The sequence below is a fragment of the Pogoniulus pusillus genome, chromosome Z, assembly GCF_015220805.1.
Source record: "Pogoniulus pusillus isolate bPogPus1 chromosome Z, bPogPus1.pri, whole genome shotgun sequence".
Classification (NCBI taxonomy): Eukaryota; Metazoa; Chordata; class Aves; order Piciformes; family Lybiidae; genus Pogoniulus; species Pogoniulus pusillus.
Window position 1 is genome coordinate 90,430,551 of NC_087309.1, and position 18,908 is coordinate 90,449,458.

Here is an 18,908-nt window from a genome sequence, read left to right on the forward strand (position 1 = left end):
CTGTGCTCCAGGAAGGGTATTCCTGATTACATTCCTGAGGATCAGCACTTCTGTTCAATAAACCAAACAGGGGGCAACCCTCCTGTGGAGCAGAGCATTCAGACACCACTATTTTGGGGGACCTCAGGCTTTGAGGAGCAGAAGATGCTCAATAAGAATGAAAGCAGAGACACAATCAGGAGGAAAACAGATGTTTTTCCAGCTGCACGGTGCCTTACAGAGAACTTGCAAAGAGAGACTGCTCCTTGACCGGTGGTTCCCAGCTGGGACTGTTGTGGCTCTGACCATGGCCCATTTACTTCTTCACTGTCATTCCCTTCAGTTTTACCAGCACTACAGCTTTCACATTCTCTCAAAATGAATGCTCTTCTGGCTCCTCTCCAGAAGAGTTAAAAGGTAGATGCCTCCCATTCAAATTCCAGTCTGCAGCTTGGATCAAGGCTAATGTGGGTGTTGGAGGAACTGGTGGTGCTGGTGAGGGTACAGTGAATTAGAAGATCCCTGCAGTTACCAGGTTGCTGTCTTTTCTTCCTTCCTCATACTGATACATCTGCTTGGGAAAGGACTGCTTTTCCCACATTTTGGTGTTGACAAGCCTGCAAACACATTTGGGATCACAGAATTACCAGAGTTGGAAGAGACCTCAAGGATCATCTAGTTCCACCCACCTTGCCATGGGCAGGGACACTTCCCAATAGATCAGGTTGCCCAGAGGCACATCCAGCCTGGCCTTAAAAAGATGCAGGGATAGGGCTTCCACCTCCCTGGGCAACTTGTTCCAGTGTCTCACCACCCTCATGGTGAAGAATTTCTTCTTAACATCTAATCTAAATATACCCTCCTCTAGCTTGGATCCATTCCCTGCAGTCCTATCACTACCCTCCCAAAACCAATGATCATTTGAGGAAGGTGCAGGAAAATGTCCATCTGTCACCTGTAATAAGTGTTTGCTGTACTTGCTCTTCTCAGGCTGGTGTTTAAAGGCATGGGGATATCCCGTCCAGACGCTGTCATCGGGAAGTGCAGGATGATTCGGCATTCCCGGGATCGCAAGAACGAGCCCAACCCTGAGAGGTGCGTCTGCTCCCCATGTCCTGCAGCAGATCCAAGGGGCACCTCCTGCTCTAGGTGCTCTGGTTACTTGGGTTTCTCCTTGCTGTGCCAAGGGCCCCACTGTGAAAAGCCTGCAGCCATCTCTACCCTTGCTGACCTCTTTGTTCCCAAAAGCTGGCAGTTGGTTACCTTGTTAGGAACCTTATACAGAACCATAAAATCACAGATTTGTTTTGGTTGGAAAAGACCTCTAAGATTGATTCCAACCATCAACCCAACACCACCATGCCTGCTAAACCATATCCTAAACTACCATGTCCACACTTCTTGAGCACTTCCAGAGATGGTGACTCCACCACCTTCCTGGGCAGCCTGTTCCAATGTCTGCCTACTTTTCCATAAAGAAATTGTTCCCAGTCTCCAACCTAATCCTCTCCTGGCACAATTTCAGGACATTTCTTCTTGTTCTGTCACCTAATACTAGAGAGACCAACCCCCTCCTCTCTGTGACCTCCATTCAGGTAGTTGTAGAAAGCAATGAGGTCTCCTCTAACCTTCCTCCTCTCCAGGCTGAACAACCCCAGTTCTCACAGCCACTCCTTATAGGACTTAATGTAAAGACCCTTCACCATTTTTGCTGCCTCAAAAAAAATCACTATGGCATAAAGAGCTCTCAGGTTTTGGTTGTAAACACAACAAAATGAGATCCAGGCAATGGTTTCCACCCTGTCTTTGGTGCATAAAACCAGGCCTGGTGATGTAAAAGCTTGGCTGCTTTTTTCTAGCTCAGGTTTGACACCGTAGTCTTTGCCTGCTGCTCAAATCTGGGGGATTATGGGACCTGTCCTGATATTCAGATTGTTCTTAAAACACCAGAGATGCCACAGAACCACAGAGTGGTGGGGGCTGGAAGGGAACTTTGGGGATTATTTAATCCAACCCACTTGCCAGAGCAGGTTTACCTAGAGCAGGTTGCACAGCACCTGAATGCCTACCTGGACTCTCAGGTAGGAGATGCCACCTGAGAGGTTATAAAAATGTCATGCCAAGTTTAGGTTGTTTAAACGTTTTTTTCCCCTTTCTTTCTTTGTTGTGTTTTTTGTTGTTGTTTGTTTTGTTGGTTGTTGTTGGGTTTGTTTGGGTTTTTTTGTTTTCCTACCTCCTTCCTTCCTTGTTGGTTTGTTGTTTGTTTGGTTTTTTTGGGGGGGGGGGTATTTGTTTGGTTTGGGTTTTTTTTGTGGGGGTGGTTCTTTCCCCTTCTGCAGGTTCGACAGAATTGCTCACACAAGGGAAACAATGAACTCCGATGGCTTAAACACACTGTCCTACAAGGTATTAAGGACTGACAAGTATCCTCTGTACACAAAGATTACAGTGGATATTGGCTCACCAAACAGCTAACATCATGGAGATAACAACAGAGACCTTACCTATGTTGCCCAGGACATCTGGCCTCAAAGATGCTTTATATCTGCCAGTTTTATAACAATTTCAACGAACTACAACAACAAAAGCCATGTTTCAGCATGCCAAAGCATCTCCAAATTGGACAAGTGCTTTTATTTTTACTCTTCCTTAGTTTTGTTTTTTGTCTTTTTAAATATCAAACTTGATATTACACAACTTTCCAGTTCTCCACAGTTTTCTAAGTCCAGAAAAGCTGTACATAAGAGTTGTAAATAATTTTACTTTGCCAGAAAAAGTTAAATCTGATCCAATTTGTGACACATCAACTTTATTACTGGACCCAGATTTTTTTTTTACTGAGTACAACTGTGATGCCTCAAGCAGTTACTGCCCTTGGTATTTTAGAATGGGGTGGGCAAAAGCATTCCTTTTTAATTAATTCATGGTTTTTACTTTATGAAGGACTGTAAAATGCTGCTAAAGTTGTACAAGTTTATGCTTTGCATTAGATTTTATTGTTGTTGGTTCCTGTTTTTTTCCCCAATGGAGAGTATATCATTTAATTCTATTTTTTTCTTTCTCTGAACAGTGACCAAACTAAACATTTGTGCACAGAACAAGTGTTGAACAATCAAATCAGGATTCAAGGGGTCATTGTTTCTTTTTATTTGTCTTAAAGGAGGATTTGAGTGAGTCGAGTCAGAGTTTCCAGAGTGAGTAGGATGGGAGCTACAACAGATGTCATTTGTTGCAAAATAAAGCAGGGGGTATAGCAGAGAGTTAACAAAAGTATAAATTATTTATTAATTTGGCCAACATCATGGGCACCATACCTATGAGTGGTAGCTTTACCAGTACAGGTTGGCCCACCCATATCTGGACTAGGGATTTACCCTTTGGTCCATATGGTATGTGGTCAGTGTCCACTACTGGTTCAGTGGGACAAAAATGCAGTTCTTCTGGGTCCCACTGGAATAAAAATAAAAGGTCAGGATTATCAGACCGTTGGCATGCATTTACAAAGTGGCAAGAGGCCTGGGAGACTCACCACCACATTTAGTCTTTTATATAGCCTGTAGATCCCTGATGATGAGGTATTGAAACGGTTAACTTTCTTGCTTGGAGAAGCGCCTAAGGGAAGCCGCTCTTGGGGGAGCAGGTGGCCACCGCTGCTGCTTCTGCTGCCGCTGCCCCTACGAGCTCTTTCTCTGCTGCTGCTTTGCTGTTTTTCCCTTAGAGCCTGTATCACCAGTTGGGCATCTGCTTAAAACCACCAGCATATCCAAATCAAATGGATGCTCTTCAATTTGAACTGGTCAGTCTCTGCCTCTCCCTCTTGTATTATGGAGTGAGTTAGAAAACTCTCTCAGGAACAAACCTGGCAATCTTATTCGAACCTCTAGATCATCACCATAGATGATCCTGTCCAGAATTTTACTTGGTCTGTACATGTTTTCGGCCGTAGAGGCATTTAGTCCTTTCTCCTCTTTTTTTCTCACAGTCATGTTCTTTAGGATGGCTGCTATCTGATGGCTGTTCAGAACAACCATGTTGCTTAGCTTCTTCCAGAAACTTGTCCAAAGCAAATAGGTAATCTTCAAACTGAACTGGTCCGTCTCTTGTATTATGATCTGAGTTAGAAAACTCTCTGAAACAAACCTGTTGCTCTTTTTTTAATGCTCTAGCTCATCACCATACATGTTCCTGTCCAGATTTTCATTTGGTCTGTAGCTGTTTTGAGCCATGCCCTTGCCACTTCTCCAAGGCCAGGCATAAACATTTTAGCTTTCATCCTCTCCTCCAGCAAATCCACTGTCCATACCCTTGCTTTGATTGAATAGCCTCTGGTCATATTGGATTTCATTGGATGGCTGACCCTTAGGGCAGTAACTTCACTGGTATCTCTGTTCTCATTTCTCTGCAGCTTTGACATTTTTTCAGGGGCTGCTCTGGAAAGATTTCTGTCACACTGTCTCTCTTTGCACCGGTCATGTCTAATTTAATCTCTTTTTCTGGCTTCTTCATCCTCTTTTTCAACCTGGGTTTTGATACCTGCTCTTTTCTCCCTGGCTTTCTAAGTCATTTCTCAAAGCTTTTCCTCATGTTCTTATTTTTCTTTCTGAGCCATGTTCCTCTTTACCTGGGCACACATCTCTACTGCCTCATGAGCTTTTTCTGTCAGCTATAGAGAAAGCCTCAGCAAATTTGGCAAAGTTTTCATTGATATGAACAGTCGGCAATCCTCTGCCACCTGCAGCCAGATGCTTATCTAATGGAATGGTGTAACCCTTCACATTTTTCCAGTTTGAAATGCACGGAGGAATCTTCCACTCTTCCTGCTCTTTCACAGTCATCTTTCTACTAGGAGAGTGCATTACAGTTGCTGAAGGAGAAAGCAGTCCCCGTGGAATCTTCTTGTTAATTTTGACTCTTGGAAGGATCCATAGGATCCTTCTGCATATCCACCATCCGAATAACTCTCTGCTTTACTCCAGAGTTGAAGGCAACACCTTGCTAAGATGGTGTGTACCAAATGTACTCTGCAGCAGCTGCAACATTTTGGGAGACTTTCTCCAAAGCTGCTCTTGTCTTCTCTGTTACCTCTCTAACTATTTCCTCATTGGGTCTCTGCAGTTCAGGATCATCCACATATATCACCTTTTTTGGCACAAGGTCTGTATATTTGCTGTAAACAACCTTGTCTATTGATTGTCCTTGTTGAGCAATTGCATCATTTTATTTTTCCTTCTGCATCCACCTGAACAGCCAAAGCATTGGACATTTTCTTTAGGCCCATATCCAATGGATACTGGGACACATGAATTTCTGGGAAAGCACCCCCATCTCCAAAACCCTCCAGGACCCATGGTATCCATTCTTTGTGGTAACTGTAGTGGGGAGTTTCCCTTTGTGATGAAACTAGAACAGTCTGCATAGATCTTGCTCTTTCTTCTAGTTCTAGCTTGTCTTGAGACAGCTGAGTTGGAGCTGGCAAAAAGGTGAGAACCACCTTGCCACCTGTCTTCTCAGGAGCCAGGCTGCAGTGGAGGGGGGCCTTTATTTCACTAAAGGTAAAGAAACAAAAATAAAGATTGAGAAAATATGAATATTTATTTTAAACCAAAACACAACTGTTCTCCCTCCTTGTTCAAACCAGCTGTACAGCCAGGCTAAAGGAACATTGACTCAAGCTTCCCAGCATTGATTACAGCACAAGACCATAATTACATACAGTGGGAAGGCTTTTAAGAGATAAAGCTACTCCCAATTTCTGTTGAATTGGTTCCATTTTGTTCCAGTTTTTCTTAGACCGTTCCAAATCAATAGCTTTAATTTCATAGCAAATTTTCAGAAGACATTAAACCACTGAATACTCTGCTTGCTTTGGGGGTGAGGCAGAGAGTTCATGAAAATGTAAACTATTAATTCAAACCCTGACACCCTAACTGCCCCCAGCCTCCGCCATGGAACTATATACAAATTATGAAAATCGTACAAGGTCGTTCCTTGGTGGTGAATGCCTCCCAGGATATAGAAAGGGTTACAGTACTTGAGAAGCAACGTTCGGAAAAGATGAAAATCCACAAAAGTGTGACCCGCTAAGAAGATTCAGGCTTTACCCCGGCACGCTCTAGGAGATATTCCCTCGGTACTCGCTCTAGGAGATATTCCCTCGGTACTCACCAAGCAGCATTTGTAGCTGTGAGAACTCCTCTTATGGTCTCCCGTTGCAGAAAGCCTTTTCGAAGTGCTTATAGTTCAAACGCGAGATGCAAAAAGCCAGACGGAGGTAGCGCTTCGCTGGGAAGAAAGCTTTGCCGCTTTTCTGCTCTTCTTCAGCTCTCGGCTCTCTCCCTTCAAATAAAGAAGCGGGAACCTCAGCCTATAGCATCCCAAAGGGCCGGTGTTCTAGCACCTGACGTGGAGAAGGGTCCTTGTCCACTGCCCCCGGCCCTGACCCCCTCCCATGCTTTTTTCTCCAACCTCGACTACGCGGGGGGAGGAGGAAAGAAGGGTCTGCGTGCTTTGGCACAATCATCCGCGAAACGAGCTGGCTGTAGATAGTCCTAATTCTGGATGTGCTAAGTGTTTTTACATTGCCTCAGCACCGCATCACCTTGGATTCTTCGGTAAAGTCGAGGTAAGGGGGGGAGGTGGCAGCTTTGTCTGGTTTGGATGTGGTCTTTTTTTGTTTTCCTTCTCCCCCTCACCTGAAGCGAATCAGTTTAACTGTCTGATGAAACGACGGCCTCAACAGTTTGCTGACACTTGTTAAGAGAGTTACCGCACTATTTAAATGTTGTCTGAAACTTCCTGAAACAAAAAGCCTTTCCTTGTGAAAGATCGTGTGTAAAACTTGAATTCACTCATTGCTGTCGTCACGTTTTTGATAGCTTTCTAAAGATATTTGTATAATCATAAGCAGTATATTTAATACCAGATTAAACTAGGGTGCAGCCTAATAGGATATGAATCAAGTCTTCCTTGTTTTATGTGCGTCATGATATATAAACCATGTATTATGTTTGCTCTGCACATTTGCCCATGAAATCTACTGCGGTGCTGAGATACCCACAGCAGGACTGACATCCAGATGATTTTTTTTTTCTCCTTCATTTAAAGCCTGTTACCACCACGTGTGTCTTACTCCCTTCTGATTTGCTCAGGCTTTGAGTGACATGCACGTTTTGGAGTAGGCTTCCTGTTGGCTGTTGGGTTTCCTTTTTCTTTCAGTGCACCAGGGCCAACCCATCCTGTGCAGGCATCCTGCTTTTTCTAATCCGTGGAAGCCTCGAGTGCTGACACCCTCAGAGATGTTTTAAAAGTGATTTAAAGCTTAAACTTAGAACTTATTTCCTTCTGGTGAGTGCTTTGCCACCAGCTCTGACCACAGCAATTTGCACTTGCTTGGCCTGTGCTGAAGGCTGTTAAAATCAGGGACACTCTGTTGTATTGGGGATCATCTTCAGCACTGCCTCTTTTTGTTAAAACTTTATTTTTTATTTTTTTAATCAAGGCCTGAAGTTTTTGCTGAACCCTTGCACTGTAGGGGTGGGATCCTGCAGGGGCCATGGGCCAGCACATTTCATCTTAGGCCACTGTGGCTCAAAAGTCTGTATGAAGACTTTAATTACAAGAGAGGCATCCAGCTGCCTTTTCATTCACACTTTGGACAAAGTGTTTATCTTCTTCACATAAAAGCTGTTGCTGGCAAGCCTGCATGGAGTAGAAATGAAGCACAAGGAAGCAGGCTTGAGCTTTGGAGCTGCTCACTTGTACTTAACATTGCATTTTAAAAGCTGACTGTTTTAGCAGGTCAGGCTTGAACTCTTGCAGATACAAGGGTGTGCAAAGAGAGGATGAGTGACAGAAGCCAGGTCAGATGTCTACCTGCAAAATATTGTGTGGTCTGCACCAGTAATGGATACACAGACAAAGACTTTATTCTTTCATGCTTTAAAATGTGCCTTAGAAGCAGAGCTCCATTCCCATCAGTGGCAGATCAGCACCAGAATTTCACCATAGCTCCACTGAAAGTCCTAGGTCTCTGCAGAGAGCACTTCAGTTGTGTGTTGAGCCTTTTCTCAGTTGAAGAGTTAGGACCTTAAGCTGCAGTGGTATCTGTCTGCTATCAGGCTATGCAAAGGGGCTACCTGTTGTAATTGAGTGGTTGATTGGTTTGTTGGGTTTTGGTTTTGGGTTTTTTGAGAGGGAAATGCACCTTGCCTTAGGATGATGTGAGGATTAGAAAAAAAAGTGCAACAACTCTGGTTTGGCTGTATGCTGAAGTCATTGGTGTCATGGAGCTGGTCTGGGCACTTGTTTTCTAGCTGCTGCAATCAAAGGTGCCTTGAAAGAGGGAAGAAATGGAAACTGGAAAACCAGGAAACCTGAAAACCATTTTCAGTAGAGAGAAGCTAGAGGTGCAAGCAACCATCCCTGCTGCTGAAGCCACAAGCCATGTGAAAAAGGAAGTGACCCTTCATTGCTTGTTTCACCCACTGAAGCTGGCCTATAACTTCCAGATCTCCTTGTGCCTGTTCAAGCTCAATGAAACCCTCTTGACTCAACCTGGCCATCAATTTTTGTTTGTTTGTTTTTTGTTGTCTTTTTTTGGGCGGGGAGGATTGTTGTGGGGTTTGTTTTTATTCTTTTCCCATACTGGTAGCAAGACTCAGAGTGATACTGTGCATTAGCCGTTGAAACCCACAACAAATATCTGCAGCAGAAATGTTATGGGCTTGTTTTCTTTGGGATTTGCTGTTTGCTTGTTAGGATGAGGGATCTGGGCACTCAGCTTTTCCCTGGGATGTTACTTGTGTACTGGACTGAGTTTCCTGTAGATTTTTTTTTTTTTGGTGCTTTTGCATTTTTATCCTTTATATATCAAGGGATATGTAATCCAATGTTCCTACTTTACTATTGATAGCAAATAAAGTATTTTCAGTTATGAAAATTATCCCTCTGGCTGGATGAATTTCTGGTTGATGGGGTTGGCTAGGCCATGCTTTGGCCTGCTTGTAGTCACCTTCTCCAGTTTTGCTGTCCTACATCTTTCCCCACCCTCCCCTCCCAAGAGAGTTTCTTTCTTGGTGCTGTAAAATTTTTAACCAGAATTAGAGAAGTAGATCCAAGATGACACCAGAAAGCAGGGATGGTCTCCAGAAGAATCTTCCAACCCGCGGAGGAAGGTTGGAGGAGGGTGGCTCAGCAGAGAAGGACCTGTGCGTGTCGAGTGATGGCTGACATATGACTGTGAGCCAGCAGCGTGCTCAGGTGGCTAAGAAGGTTGATGCCATCCTTGCTTGGACCAGCAACAGTGTGGCAAGCAGGTCGAGGGATGTGATTTTCCCTCCTATATTCAGAACTGGTGAGGCCACACTTGGAGTAATGGGTTCAGTTTTGAACCTCTCATTACAAGAAGGGCATTGAGGGAACTACTTGAAAAAGTTCATTGCAGAGCCACAAAGGTGCTGAAGGGAGGGAAGCCATCTGAGGAAAGGCTGAGGGAGGTGGGTCTGTTAAGCTTGGAGAAGAGTAGCCTCAGGAGTGACTTCATTCATGTTTATTAAGATGTGAAGGGCAGTGTTGGGACTCTGCTCAGTGATGTCCAGTGACAGGACAAGGGAAATGGGTGCCAGCTGAAGCACAGTCTATGTGAATATAAGGAAAAACAGTTTCACTGTGAGAGTGACAGAGCCCTAGAGCAGGCTGTCCAGAGAGATTGTGGAGTCTCCATCTCTGGAGACATTCAAAACCCACTTGCATGCCTTCCTGTGTGACCTGCTCTGGCAGGGAGGTTGGACTTGATGATTGTTTGAAGTCTCTTCCAGCTCCTGACATTCTCTGATTGAGGTGCTGGAGCATATCCAGAGAAGGGCAATGAAGCTGATGAAGGATCTGGAGGACAGGTCTTGCAAAGAATAGCTGAGGGAACTGGAATTGTTCAGCTTTCAGAAAAGGAGGCTGAGGGGAGACCTCATTGCTTCCTGCAACTCCCTGAAAGGAGGTTGAAATTATGTGGGGGCTGGTCTCTTCTCACATGCAGCAAGTGATAGGACAAGAAGAAATGGCCTCAAGTTGTGCCGAGGAAGGTTCAGGCTGCATATTAGGAGCATCTTTTTCACAGAAAGGGTTGTCAGGTATTGGAACAGGCTGCTCAGGGAGATGGTGGAGTCATCATCTCCGGACGCATTTAAAGGACATATGAAGGTAGTGCTGAGGGACATGGTTTAGTGATAGCAACTTAGCCATAGAGGTGGGATTCTGAGCTCTGTGTGAGGGCTTGATGGACTCAGAAGATTTGATGATCTCAGAGGTCTCTTCCACCCTCAGTAGTTATGTGATTTTATAACCCCTACCATTCTGTGATTATGGGGGTGCAGCACACAACCCTCTGCTGAAACTAGGCAGAGTACAAAAGCTGTCAGCTGCCTGGGTGAAAGAGGCCACTGCTTGCTCCCTGTGTGCTTGTGGGTTTGGCTGGAGTGGAAACACAGAAGTAATTCCTGAAAGTTGATGCAACATTTGCTTGTGTTCCTTGGCACTTTCTCATGAAAACAGTTTCCATGGAAGAGATCTTTCTGGCTAAAAGACTGTGGCAAAGACTAGGCAGCTGGTGTGAAGTCTCCAGTGGGTTTATTTCTAGCTGGGATCAATTACCACTCTAGAGCTCAGGCTGTCATAGTGGGCAGGATATAATCAAGCCCCCGAAGATGATTGGAGGCTTGCTCTGAAGACCCTGTTGACAGAGGGCTCTGTCACTGAGCACTGGCCTCTGTCTCTTTCAGCCTTCCAGGGCTGGCTACCTGGAGTACTAAGGACAGTGCAAGAGCATATTATTGCAGAACCACAGAATCATTACGGCTAGAAAAGATTACTGCATCACTGTATGGAAGCTGCCAGCAGACCAGGGTGCAGCAGAGGGCATGCATGGGGATGCAATTGGGAAGAGTAGGTGGTTTCTGTGCCATCTTTCACTAGCTTTTGGACACCACCCCACAGAATTACCACAGTTGGAAAAGACCTTCAAGATCATCAAGTTCAAACATTGTTTAACTCTACCAGCAGCACTACTGCACCATGTCCTTGAGCACCGTATCTAGATAGCTTTTAAATACATCCAGGTGTGCCTGCATATGACCTTCTAAGGCATTGGACAGGAATCATGGGCATTTTCTTTTCATGGTTCACAGCTTGGTTTCCATGGGAACAAAAATGGTCTGAAGGTGAACTAATTTCTGCTTCTGTCTGCAGAGTACTGAGCTGTGCATCCTCTCCTCTTCTGAGGTGGGTGAGGAATAGGCAGGAGTTTCTGTGGCCGGAAGAAACCCCGTTTGTCCTTTGCTGAAAGCAACAGCTGAGAAGAGTCAGTGGGATTTCACCCTTCTCCCCACTGATCAACAGTGCATCCCTGGACCAGAGGTGGCTTATAAAGTACCCTTTAACTCTTGTTGTGAGACCATACTTGCTCTAGCAGAGCTTCCTTCCACACCTCCAACTCCACTTGCCTGCCAGCAGCCAGGATGAATAAGCAGAGGTCTCTGACATTTATATCACATTTACTCTGCTGCACCTTCCTGTTCCTCAGCCCATGGGAAAAAAAAAAAAACACCAACAAAGAAAAGTCTGTTGTTAGAAGGAGGAAAAGAACTAAGCTGGAGTTTACTGACCCCTTTCACCTCCTTGGAAGGAACATGAAGTGGGTGTGCTTGCCCTTTGCTCTTGCACTGTGTGTTAGCACAGCAGTGCTGACACTGGATCTGTTACTTTTTATCTACATCTTGTTTCCAGGATGTCCGTGCACTCAAGAACGATGCACCCATACAGAAACTTCTTGTTTTCTGCCTACCCAAGGTAGCAGCCCCACTCTTGGAGCCTGTTTTCCACCCGCTGCTTTTATGTTACTACCAGCAACGTGGATCAGTGCACAGAGACATGATCTTTGCAGAATCAGAGGTGACTGACTAGATTCTTGTGATGGTTTGGGTGGAAGTTCCCTGTCCCCCACACTTTAGAAATCAGACAGACTAGTCTCTGCTGGCTCTGGGAATATAAATGAAGCTATTTATTTACAGCTAGCACAATATACAAGCAGATATTTACAGTATATACAGTTATAGACAGAAATATACAAGGTAAAAGGTAATACAGAAACACAACTCCCCTCCCAGAAACCTGAGTCCCCAGGAGGGGCTCTCAACCACCCCTGCACCTTCCCCCTGCCCCTCTCAACAGTGCCCCAGTCCCAAGGAAGAATAGAGGTTCAGCCAAGAGGTTAAGAAGCAAAGGTGGGTTAGTCCAAATGGAGGGTGTGTTACAGAGTAAGATGTTGCTCAGCCAGCAGCCCAAGCGAGAGTGAGAGAAAATGGCGAGAGTGTTATCAAAATGTTTTTGTTTCTTGTTCCCATACTCCTCAGCGAGACTGTGAGGGAAATAGACATCAGCCTTGTTTTCCTTTCACAGCCTGTAATCTACTTCTTCTCACCAAAACATTCTAGCTAGCTTCAAACTAGCACAATCCAGCAGAGCTAAATGGGGTTAAGTCTAAAGCCTAGAACTGTGAACTCTTCCCAGTTACCTTCCTGCCCTTCACATGCTTGAAAATAATCTCCCAAGAAATCTCTTTTCATGATTTTTGCAAGGATGGAGATACTGCTTGCAGACTGCTGTTTCCTAGATCTTTTTCCTTGTCCTCCTTCAACTCAGCCCTGTCAGAGAGTGAGATAAACAATATGTCCCAAGGTCTCAGGAAAAAAAACTTGTTTTGATCTAAATTTCTGAAAAATGGTAAGTGAATATCCTGTTGGTACTCACTATCCTGAAAATCCTCTCCTGCATGAGCTCAGACCCACAAGAACTCCCCAGTATGCAACAACTGGACAGAAGACCAACTGGGTAACACAGAGTGAGCTTTTGCATGCCACCATGGGACCACATGCCTGACTGCTTAGCTTACATGGACTGAGAGATCACAATTCTGTGCCACCACACCTTGAACTGAGCCCCTGTCACTTACCACATATAGGAGGTGAAAGCTTCCTTTTGTCACAGGTGATGCTGAATCCAATCCAACCACAGTCTAGTAGCTCCTGGTTTATTGACGCCAGCAATCATTTCATAGAAACCAGATGGACAAGGGGGGAGCTTAATTCTGGAACCCTCCTACCACATCAAGCATGTCCAACACCACTGGGCAATGGGTCTGGCTAAGCAAATCATTCCTGGAAAATGCTAAGGGATTCTCAGAAAAACATGCATATTCAATAAGGCAGCCAGGTAAAAGAAGAGAAGCTCCAAACTGCAGATGGAAAGTTCCCCACCCACTCTCTTCAAATGGACTTTTGGGACACCAAATGACTCTGGGGTGACCTCTCTTCTCTTTGCTTGGAGGTATTTCTTTCTTTCTTTTCTCTTCCCCCCCCCCCCCCCCCCCTTTCTTACATTCTCCCTCTCCCCATCTCTTTCCTCATGTAAGTCATGTGAATGCAGTAAAGCCTAGCCTATGTGTTTGACACTGCTTATGCCTTCATTTTGTGCCCAAGAATCTAAACCACCCACACCTTTGGGCTGGGACAAGCCCTTTCCCTGTTGACATAATATTGCACTGTGACCAACAGCAGCTTTATTCACACCAACCAGTATCATTATCTTCCTTGAGTGAATGCTTCCCACCTCAGTGGATATGACTGTGCCCATCTTCTCTAAGCAGTTCTTGAAAAACATGTTTGGCCCTCACATCTGCTTCCCAGGCCATGCTGGTAAATGCAGAGACTACCTGTGAAGGTGCCACAAAAATCCATTGATCACTGCAGCCTTTTCCATATTGTCCATTACCAAGTTTGCATCCCGCGTCCATCAGCATGCCTGTCCCATAATACTACCCTTGAGGACCCTCACTACTCTGAGCTGTAGGTGGTCTTCATCTGCCTGATACCACCTCTAAGTACCCAAGCAAGCAATGTTTACTGTGTTTTTTTGCTACCTATTGTATTTCCCATTCTTACATGCATCTTCTTTCTGCATTTTAGTGCAAGAGGTCCCCTGTTAGTCAAACAGGACTTCTGCTGAAATAGTCTGCCTTCCTGCAGAGGGGAAAGCTTGAGAGGTTCAGGATGAAGTCTCAAGAAACAGCTTCTGCAGGGAAGTTGTGCAGTCCTGGGACAGCATGCTGGCATGGTGGGCAATCTCCATCTTCACAGGTTTCAAGAGTTACTCAGCTGTGTGACCAATACAGCAACAAAGCCCCTTAGGAGAACCAAGCCAGAGGCAGTGGAGCAGCAGGAGAGCCCAGTCCCTGTACAAAATGACACTGCTGCTTTAGTGGCCAGGAGCGATGCCATGGGTGATGCTAGCAAGCACAGAGAAGCCTGCAGAGCACTGCCAAAGCCAAATGGTTGCCTGCGCTTTCCAAACCCACTTTACTCTGAATCTCAATAGCCAAAACTCAGTGTGATTTTTAGCACTGTGAGCACCTGCCCAGATGCACAAAGGGAAAGGGAGCAGCTGTGAAGCTTTAGACACCTGGGTCCAACTCATCCAGAGCTGGCAAGGGGACTCTGAGACCATGCCTGGGAGTATTTCTGCCAGGTCTCTCTGGAGGTGCTGGCTGCTGGCATGTAGAACATTGTAATAAGAGCTCATTGACAGCTGTCACTCACTGGGCTTGTTTTCACACCCTCCAATTTTGTCTCGAGAAGGAGAGAAGAAGCTTGGTTAAAAAAAAAAAATGTAAACCATTGGCAGATTTCCATGTGAAACTGAGACAGGCTAAAATTCATAACTCAAACAGTGCCCCACCTATCAAATTGCCCCAGTTTTATTTAACCAAATTGCACCTGGAGCAGAAAAAAATATTGCTTGAAACAAAGCAAATAATATTTTTTAAAAGGCAGAATCACTGTATGATTTGTTTTGGAGCTCAATGATCTTTAAGGTCCCTTCTAAACGAAACCATTCTGTGATCACCATACCCCTTTCCCGTTGGCTTTGTGGTCCACTCTAAAGGAAATGCACTGACAAGTCCTCATAGGGAATACCAGTGCTGATGAAGGTGTCTAGGATCACATAATCACTCTAGGGGAAGGATGGCATCTCTGAAGCATAATTATTGTCCTCTCCATTTGCAGAATACTCTTAGAGACACATAGACCCAAAGAAGAGCATGACATGATGGAGATCAGCACTGGAAAAAGATCAGATTTGAAGGGCAAAGAGATGATTTTACTATTGGTCACCCAGTTTCTTTGTCTTTCCAACTGCAGCACAACCAGGACACATCTGCTGTTGCAGAAGAGGCAGTGCTAAGTTCATCCCAAGTGCTGGGTTCAGCATATAGTTCACCTTTCCATTCATTAAACATCAATGCCTGGGGACATCTTGAGACAAGGAAAAGTGAGGATATCGAGTGGTGTAGGTGAGATGGAGTATGGAGGTGAAACATGTCCAGTTGTGTACTCAGAATGTCTGATTTTTGCCCATTTGAGGGACAAAACACTGACTTTCCACCTGTATCTGTGCAACTCACTTTATCACCCAGCTACTGGGAGTTTGCACCACATGTTCTCCAGATCTGGACAGTTTTCCAAAGTTTGATCTATGTGGGGAGTCTAACTATGGTAATGCATTCTGAGGACAGAAACTCCCAGGATTGCACCACATCCAGTATCCTGGCATTTCTTCAAGGTGTCTGAGTTCCTCAACATCTCTTAGCCCTTATCCTCCACCCCCTTCTCCACGCTGTGCTAACTGGTGGTGTTCTCCCATGCTGCAGCAGGTGCCTGACCTCATTGCTTAGATGTGTTTCCCACTGCTCAGCTGCTGCTGCTTTTCTTTAGTAGGTTTAACACAGGCTTTCCCCAGCTTTAGAGGCTGCACACCTAAGCAACTGCCAGAGAGTTATTTATAGTCCTGCTCTCTCTTGCTTGTGCCTTGTTCCAAAATTTTCAAGGCTTCTGCTGCTATCATGCTTGCATTGCACATTAATATCAGGAGGCACCTGGTACCATGGGCCAGTTCACACACCACTGTGCCTGATGTGGAGAGCATCCGCTCTTTTCATGCAAAGACTGGGACTGTTACCACCAGCAGCAATGCCCTTCCTGATGGAGCCCTAGGTGACAGCAGATGACAGTAGAAAAGTGAACAAAAAGTCACAGAGCACCACAAAAATGCTGCCAAGGCTCACCCTGCAACTATGCAGCTAAAGCCACTTTGAGACCCCACTGTGAGAAGGGGAATATTTCTATTGAAACTAAGACAATTTCCTCAGTGCCACCCCCTGTGTCACAAGAATGCCCAAGGTGAGAGCATCTGAGTGGGTTGTCCAGGATGCCAGCACCAAAGCACAAAGAATCTGTGTCTGGGGACGATTAATGGCCATGAAGAGCAAATAGGACACTTGCTGCTGAGGTTTTTCCATGGCTCCTGGGTTGTTACCGCACTAAATGCAAGGTGATTTTTTGCACCCATTAGTTTTGACTCTTGCCTTTTTGTGCCCAGTAGAAGCTGATGGTGACCTTGGTCCCCTGTCTCTCCACCCTGCTCCTCTTCTGGGAACCATTAAGATGCTCTTTGTCTTCCTATCAGGACACTTTATGTGTCCTACCCTGTTCCCTGTCTTCCTAACTCTACTTTTAATGGCTTCAGTGTAGCCTGTTTTAGGTTGCTCCATACTTCACAGTATTTCACAGTATCACCAAGGTTGAAAGAGACCTCATAGATCATCAAGTCCAACCTGTTACCACAGAGCTCAAGGCTAGACCATGGCACCAAGTGTCACGTCCAATCCTGCCTTGAACAGCTCCAGGGAACTCAGACACCTTCTCTGTTCTTGGGGTAGTCTAGAAAGGAGTAGGACCTCTGTAATCAGCTAATGCAGGTGCCCATGTCCATGGCTGCCCTGCCACTTGTTCCTGCAGGTCTTCCCATACCCACTCACTCTTCCATTCACAACAGTCAAATGCAGCTCCTGGATGAGAAGGAAAATTAGCTCAGTATTTCCATGAAGATAAAAGAAGTAAGGGCAAGAGAACAACTGGCCACTTAACCACACATCAGTTTGGCAATTTGGATCAATACAGACGTTGAAAACCTCCTGAGGCATAGCCTTGTTACAGAAATTTGCTTTCTTTCATTTTTATCTTTAAAAAAAAAAAGGGGAAAGGAGAGGAGAGGAGAGGAGAGGAGAGGAGAGGAGAGGAGAGGAGAGGAGAGGAGAGGAGAGGAGAGGAGAGGAGAGGAGAGGAGAGGAGAGGAGAGGAGAGGAGAGGAGAGGAGAGGAGAGGAGAGGAGAGGAGAGGAGAGGAGAGGAGAGGAGAGGAGAGGAGAGGAGAGGAGAGGAGAGGAGAGGAGAGGAGAGGAGAGGAGAGGAGAGGAGAGGAGAGGAGAGGAGAGGAGAGGAGAGGAGAGGAGAGGAGAGGAGAGGAGAGGAGAGGAGAGGAGAGGAGAGGAGAGGAGAGGAGAGGAGAGGAGAGGAGAGGAGAGGAGAGGAGAGGAGAGGAGAGGAGAGGAGAGGAGAGGAGAGGAGAGGAGAGGAGAGGAGAGGAGAGGAGAGGAGAGGAGAGGAGAGGAGAGGAGAGGAAAGGAGCACAGCACAAGGTCACTGCTTCAATCTGATAAAAGGAACAGTGTTTCTGTTACATGATCGGATTTCCTCAGAGCATTTTTTACTTAATATCATCTGATGCTTTGGTAAGAGCTGTGCCTTATGCAAAAGAAAGCAAGCTTAAAAAGTGGGTTCAGTGACCTTTCACAGCAAGTAGCTGTGTTGCAAAATCCTGGTGAGGTTGGCAGATAGTAGGAATCATGGTGGCACAGCAAATAGTGTCTCTGTTGTTACAAGGAGGCTATGGATTTTAAATAAATCATTATGGTCTGATGAAATTAACTTTAATAAATAAGTTACAGAAATGTAACTGGAGGCAAACAGTGCCAGAAGTGAGATCTGCCTTGGAAAGCACTTCTGAAAGTGTGTCTGTGGGTAACACCACGAACTCTTCGTGCTGTGGTTAATAGGGATAATGCAATCTCCATTTGTGAGTGGGTTAAGGGCATTAGAAACAAGGTTTTTTGCTTTCATGCACAGCCCTGTTAGGAAGAGCACTCAGCTGCTGTTTATATTTCCAGAGGAACAAGGAAACTCGCATAATTCAGAGCATCAAGGAGTGGCACAGCAGCAAGATGGCCTTGTGCTGCATATCTGAGAGGGGTAGAGCATCTCTGAGCCCTGTTCAGAGTTACAGTGCAGCAAAAGGGGTGGCTCCAAAATGGAGAGACCATAAGCAGCTGTGCTGGTGCCTACAGGCTTGTTTGTTTGTTTTTACACAAACCCTTAGCTCAGTTCCTTCTAGAAGGAAATTCGTGAAAACTGTTTTTTCTTTTGCTGTGAAGGGTAATGAAGCTGGTGAAGGATCTTGAGATTAAGTTTTATAAGGAGCAGCTGAGGGAACTGGGGTTGTTCAGTCTGGAGAAGAGGAGGCTGAGGAGAGACCTCATTGCTCTACAACTCCCTGAAGGGAGGATGGAATGAAATGGGGGTTGGTCTCTTCTCACAACTCACAACTGGTAGCACAAGAGGAAATGGCATCAAGTTGTGCCAGAGGAGGCTTAGGTTGGACACTAGGTGAAACTTCTATACTGAGAGGGTTTTCAAGGACTGGAACAGGCTGTCCAGGGCAGTCATCAAATTGCCACCCTGGATATATTTAAAAGCCATCTAGATATAGTACTCAAGGGTATCATGTAGTAGGGCTCTGGTAGGGTTAGATAAGGGTTGGACTTCTTGAGCTTAAAACTCTTTCACAAACACAGTGACTGTGTTTCTGTGAATAGCCCTCTCTGGCCTTCAGTCTTTCCATCAATAAAGTCTCTGCTTTGCTGTTGCTTTTTGTTTATTTGTTTGTTTGTTTGTTTTTACACTGGGAGTTTGTTTGACATTGACAGCTGTG

The 18,908-nt window shown here is 45.3% G+C and overlaps 1 protein-coding gene and 1 pseudogene across 2 annotated transcripts in view; one reads left to right on the forward strand and one right to left on the reverse strand.

Moving 5' to 3' along the window:
- Positions 1-8,920, forward strand: part of B4GALT1 (beta-1,4-galactosyltransferase 1) — a 32,835-nt gene extending 23,915 nt beyond the window's left edge. Inside the window, exons 5-6 of one of the 2 annotated variants that reach the window (XM_064140762.1) lie at positions 970-1,074; positions 8,292-8,920. In XM_064140762.1, coding sequence (XP_063996832.1) covers positions 970-1,074; positions 8,292-8,355 — 169 coding nt within the window. In that variant the 3' untranslated portion in view covers positions 8,356-8,920. Of the gene's footprint in view, positions 1-969; positions 1,075-2,318; positions 3,097-8,291 lie in introns of those variants that run through there. The other variant, XM_064140761.1, reaches the window with a different exon arrangement.
- On the reverse strand, positions 3,241-5,560 carry LOC135173674 (SNW domain-containing protein 1-like; annotated as a pseudogene).
- Positions 8,921-18,908: the final 9,988 nt, after the last annotated feature.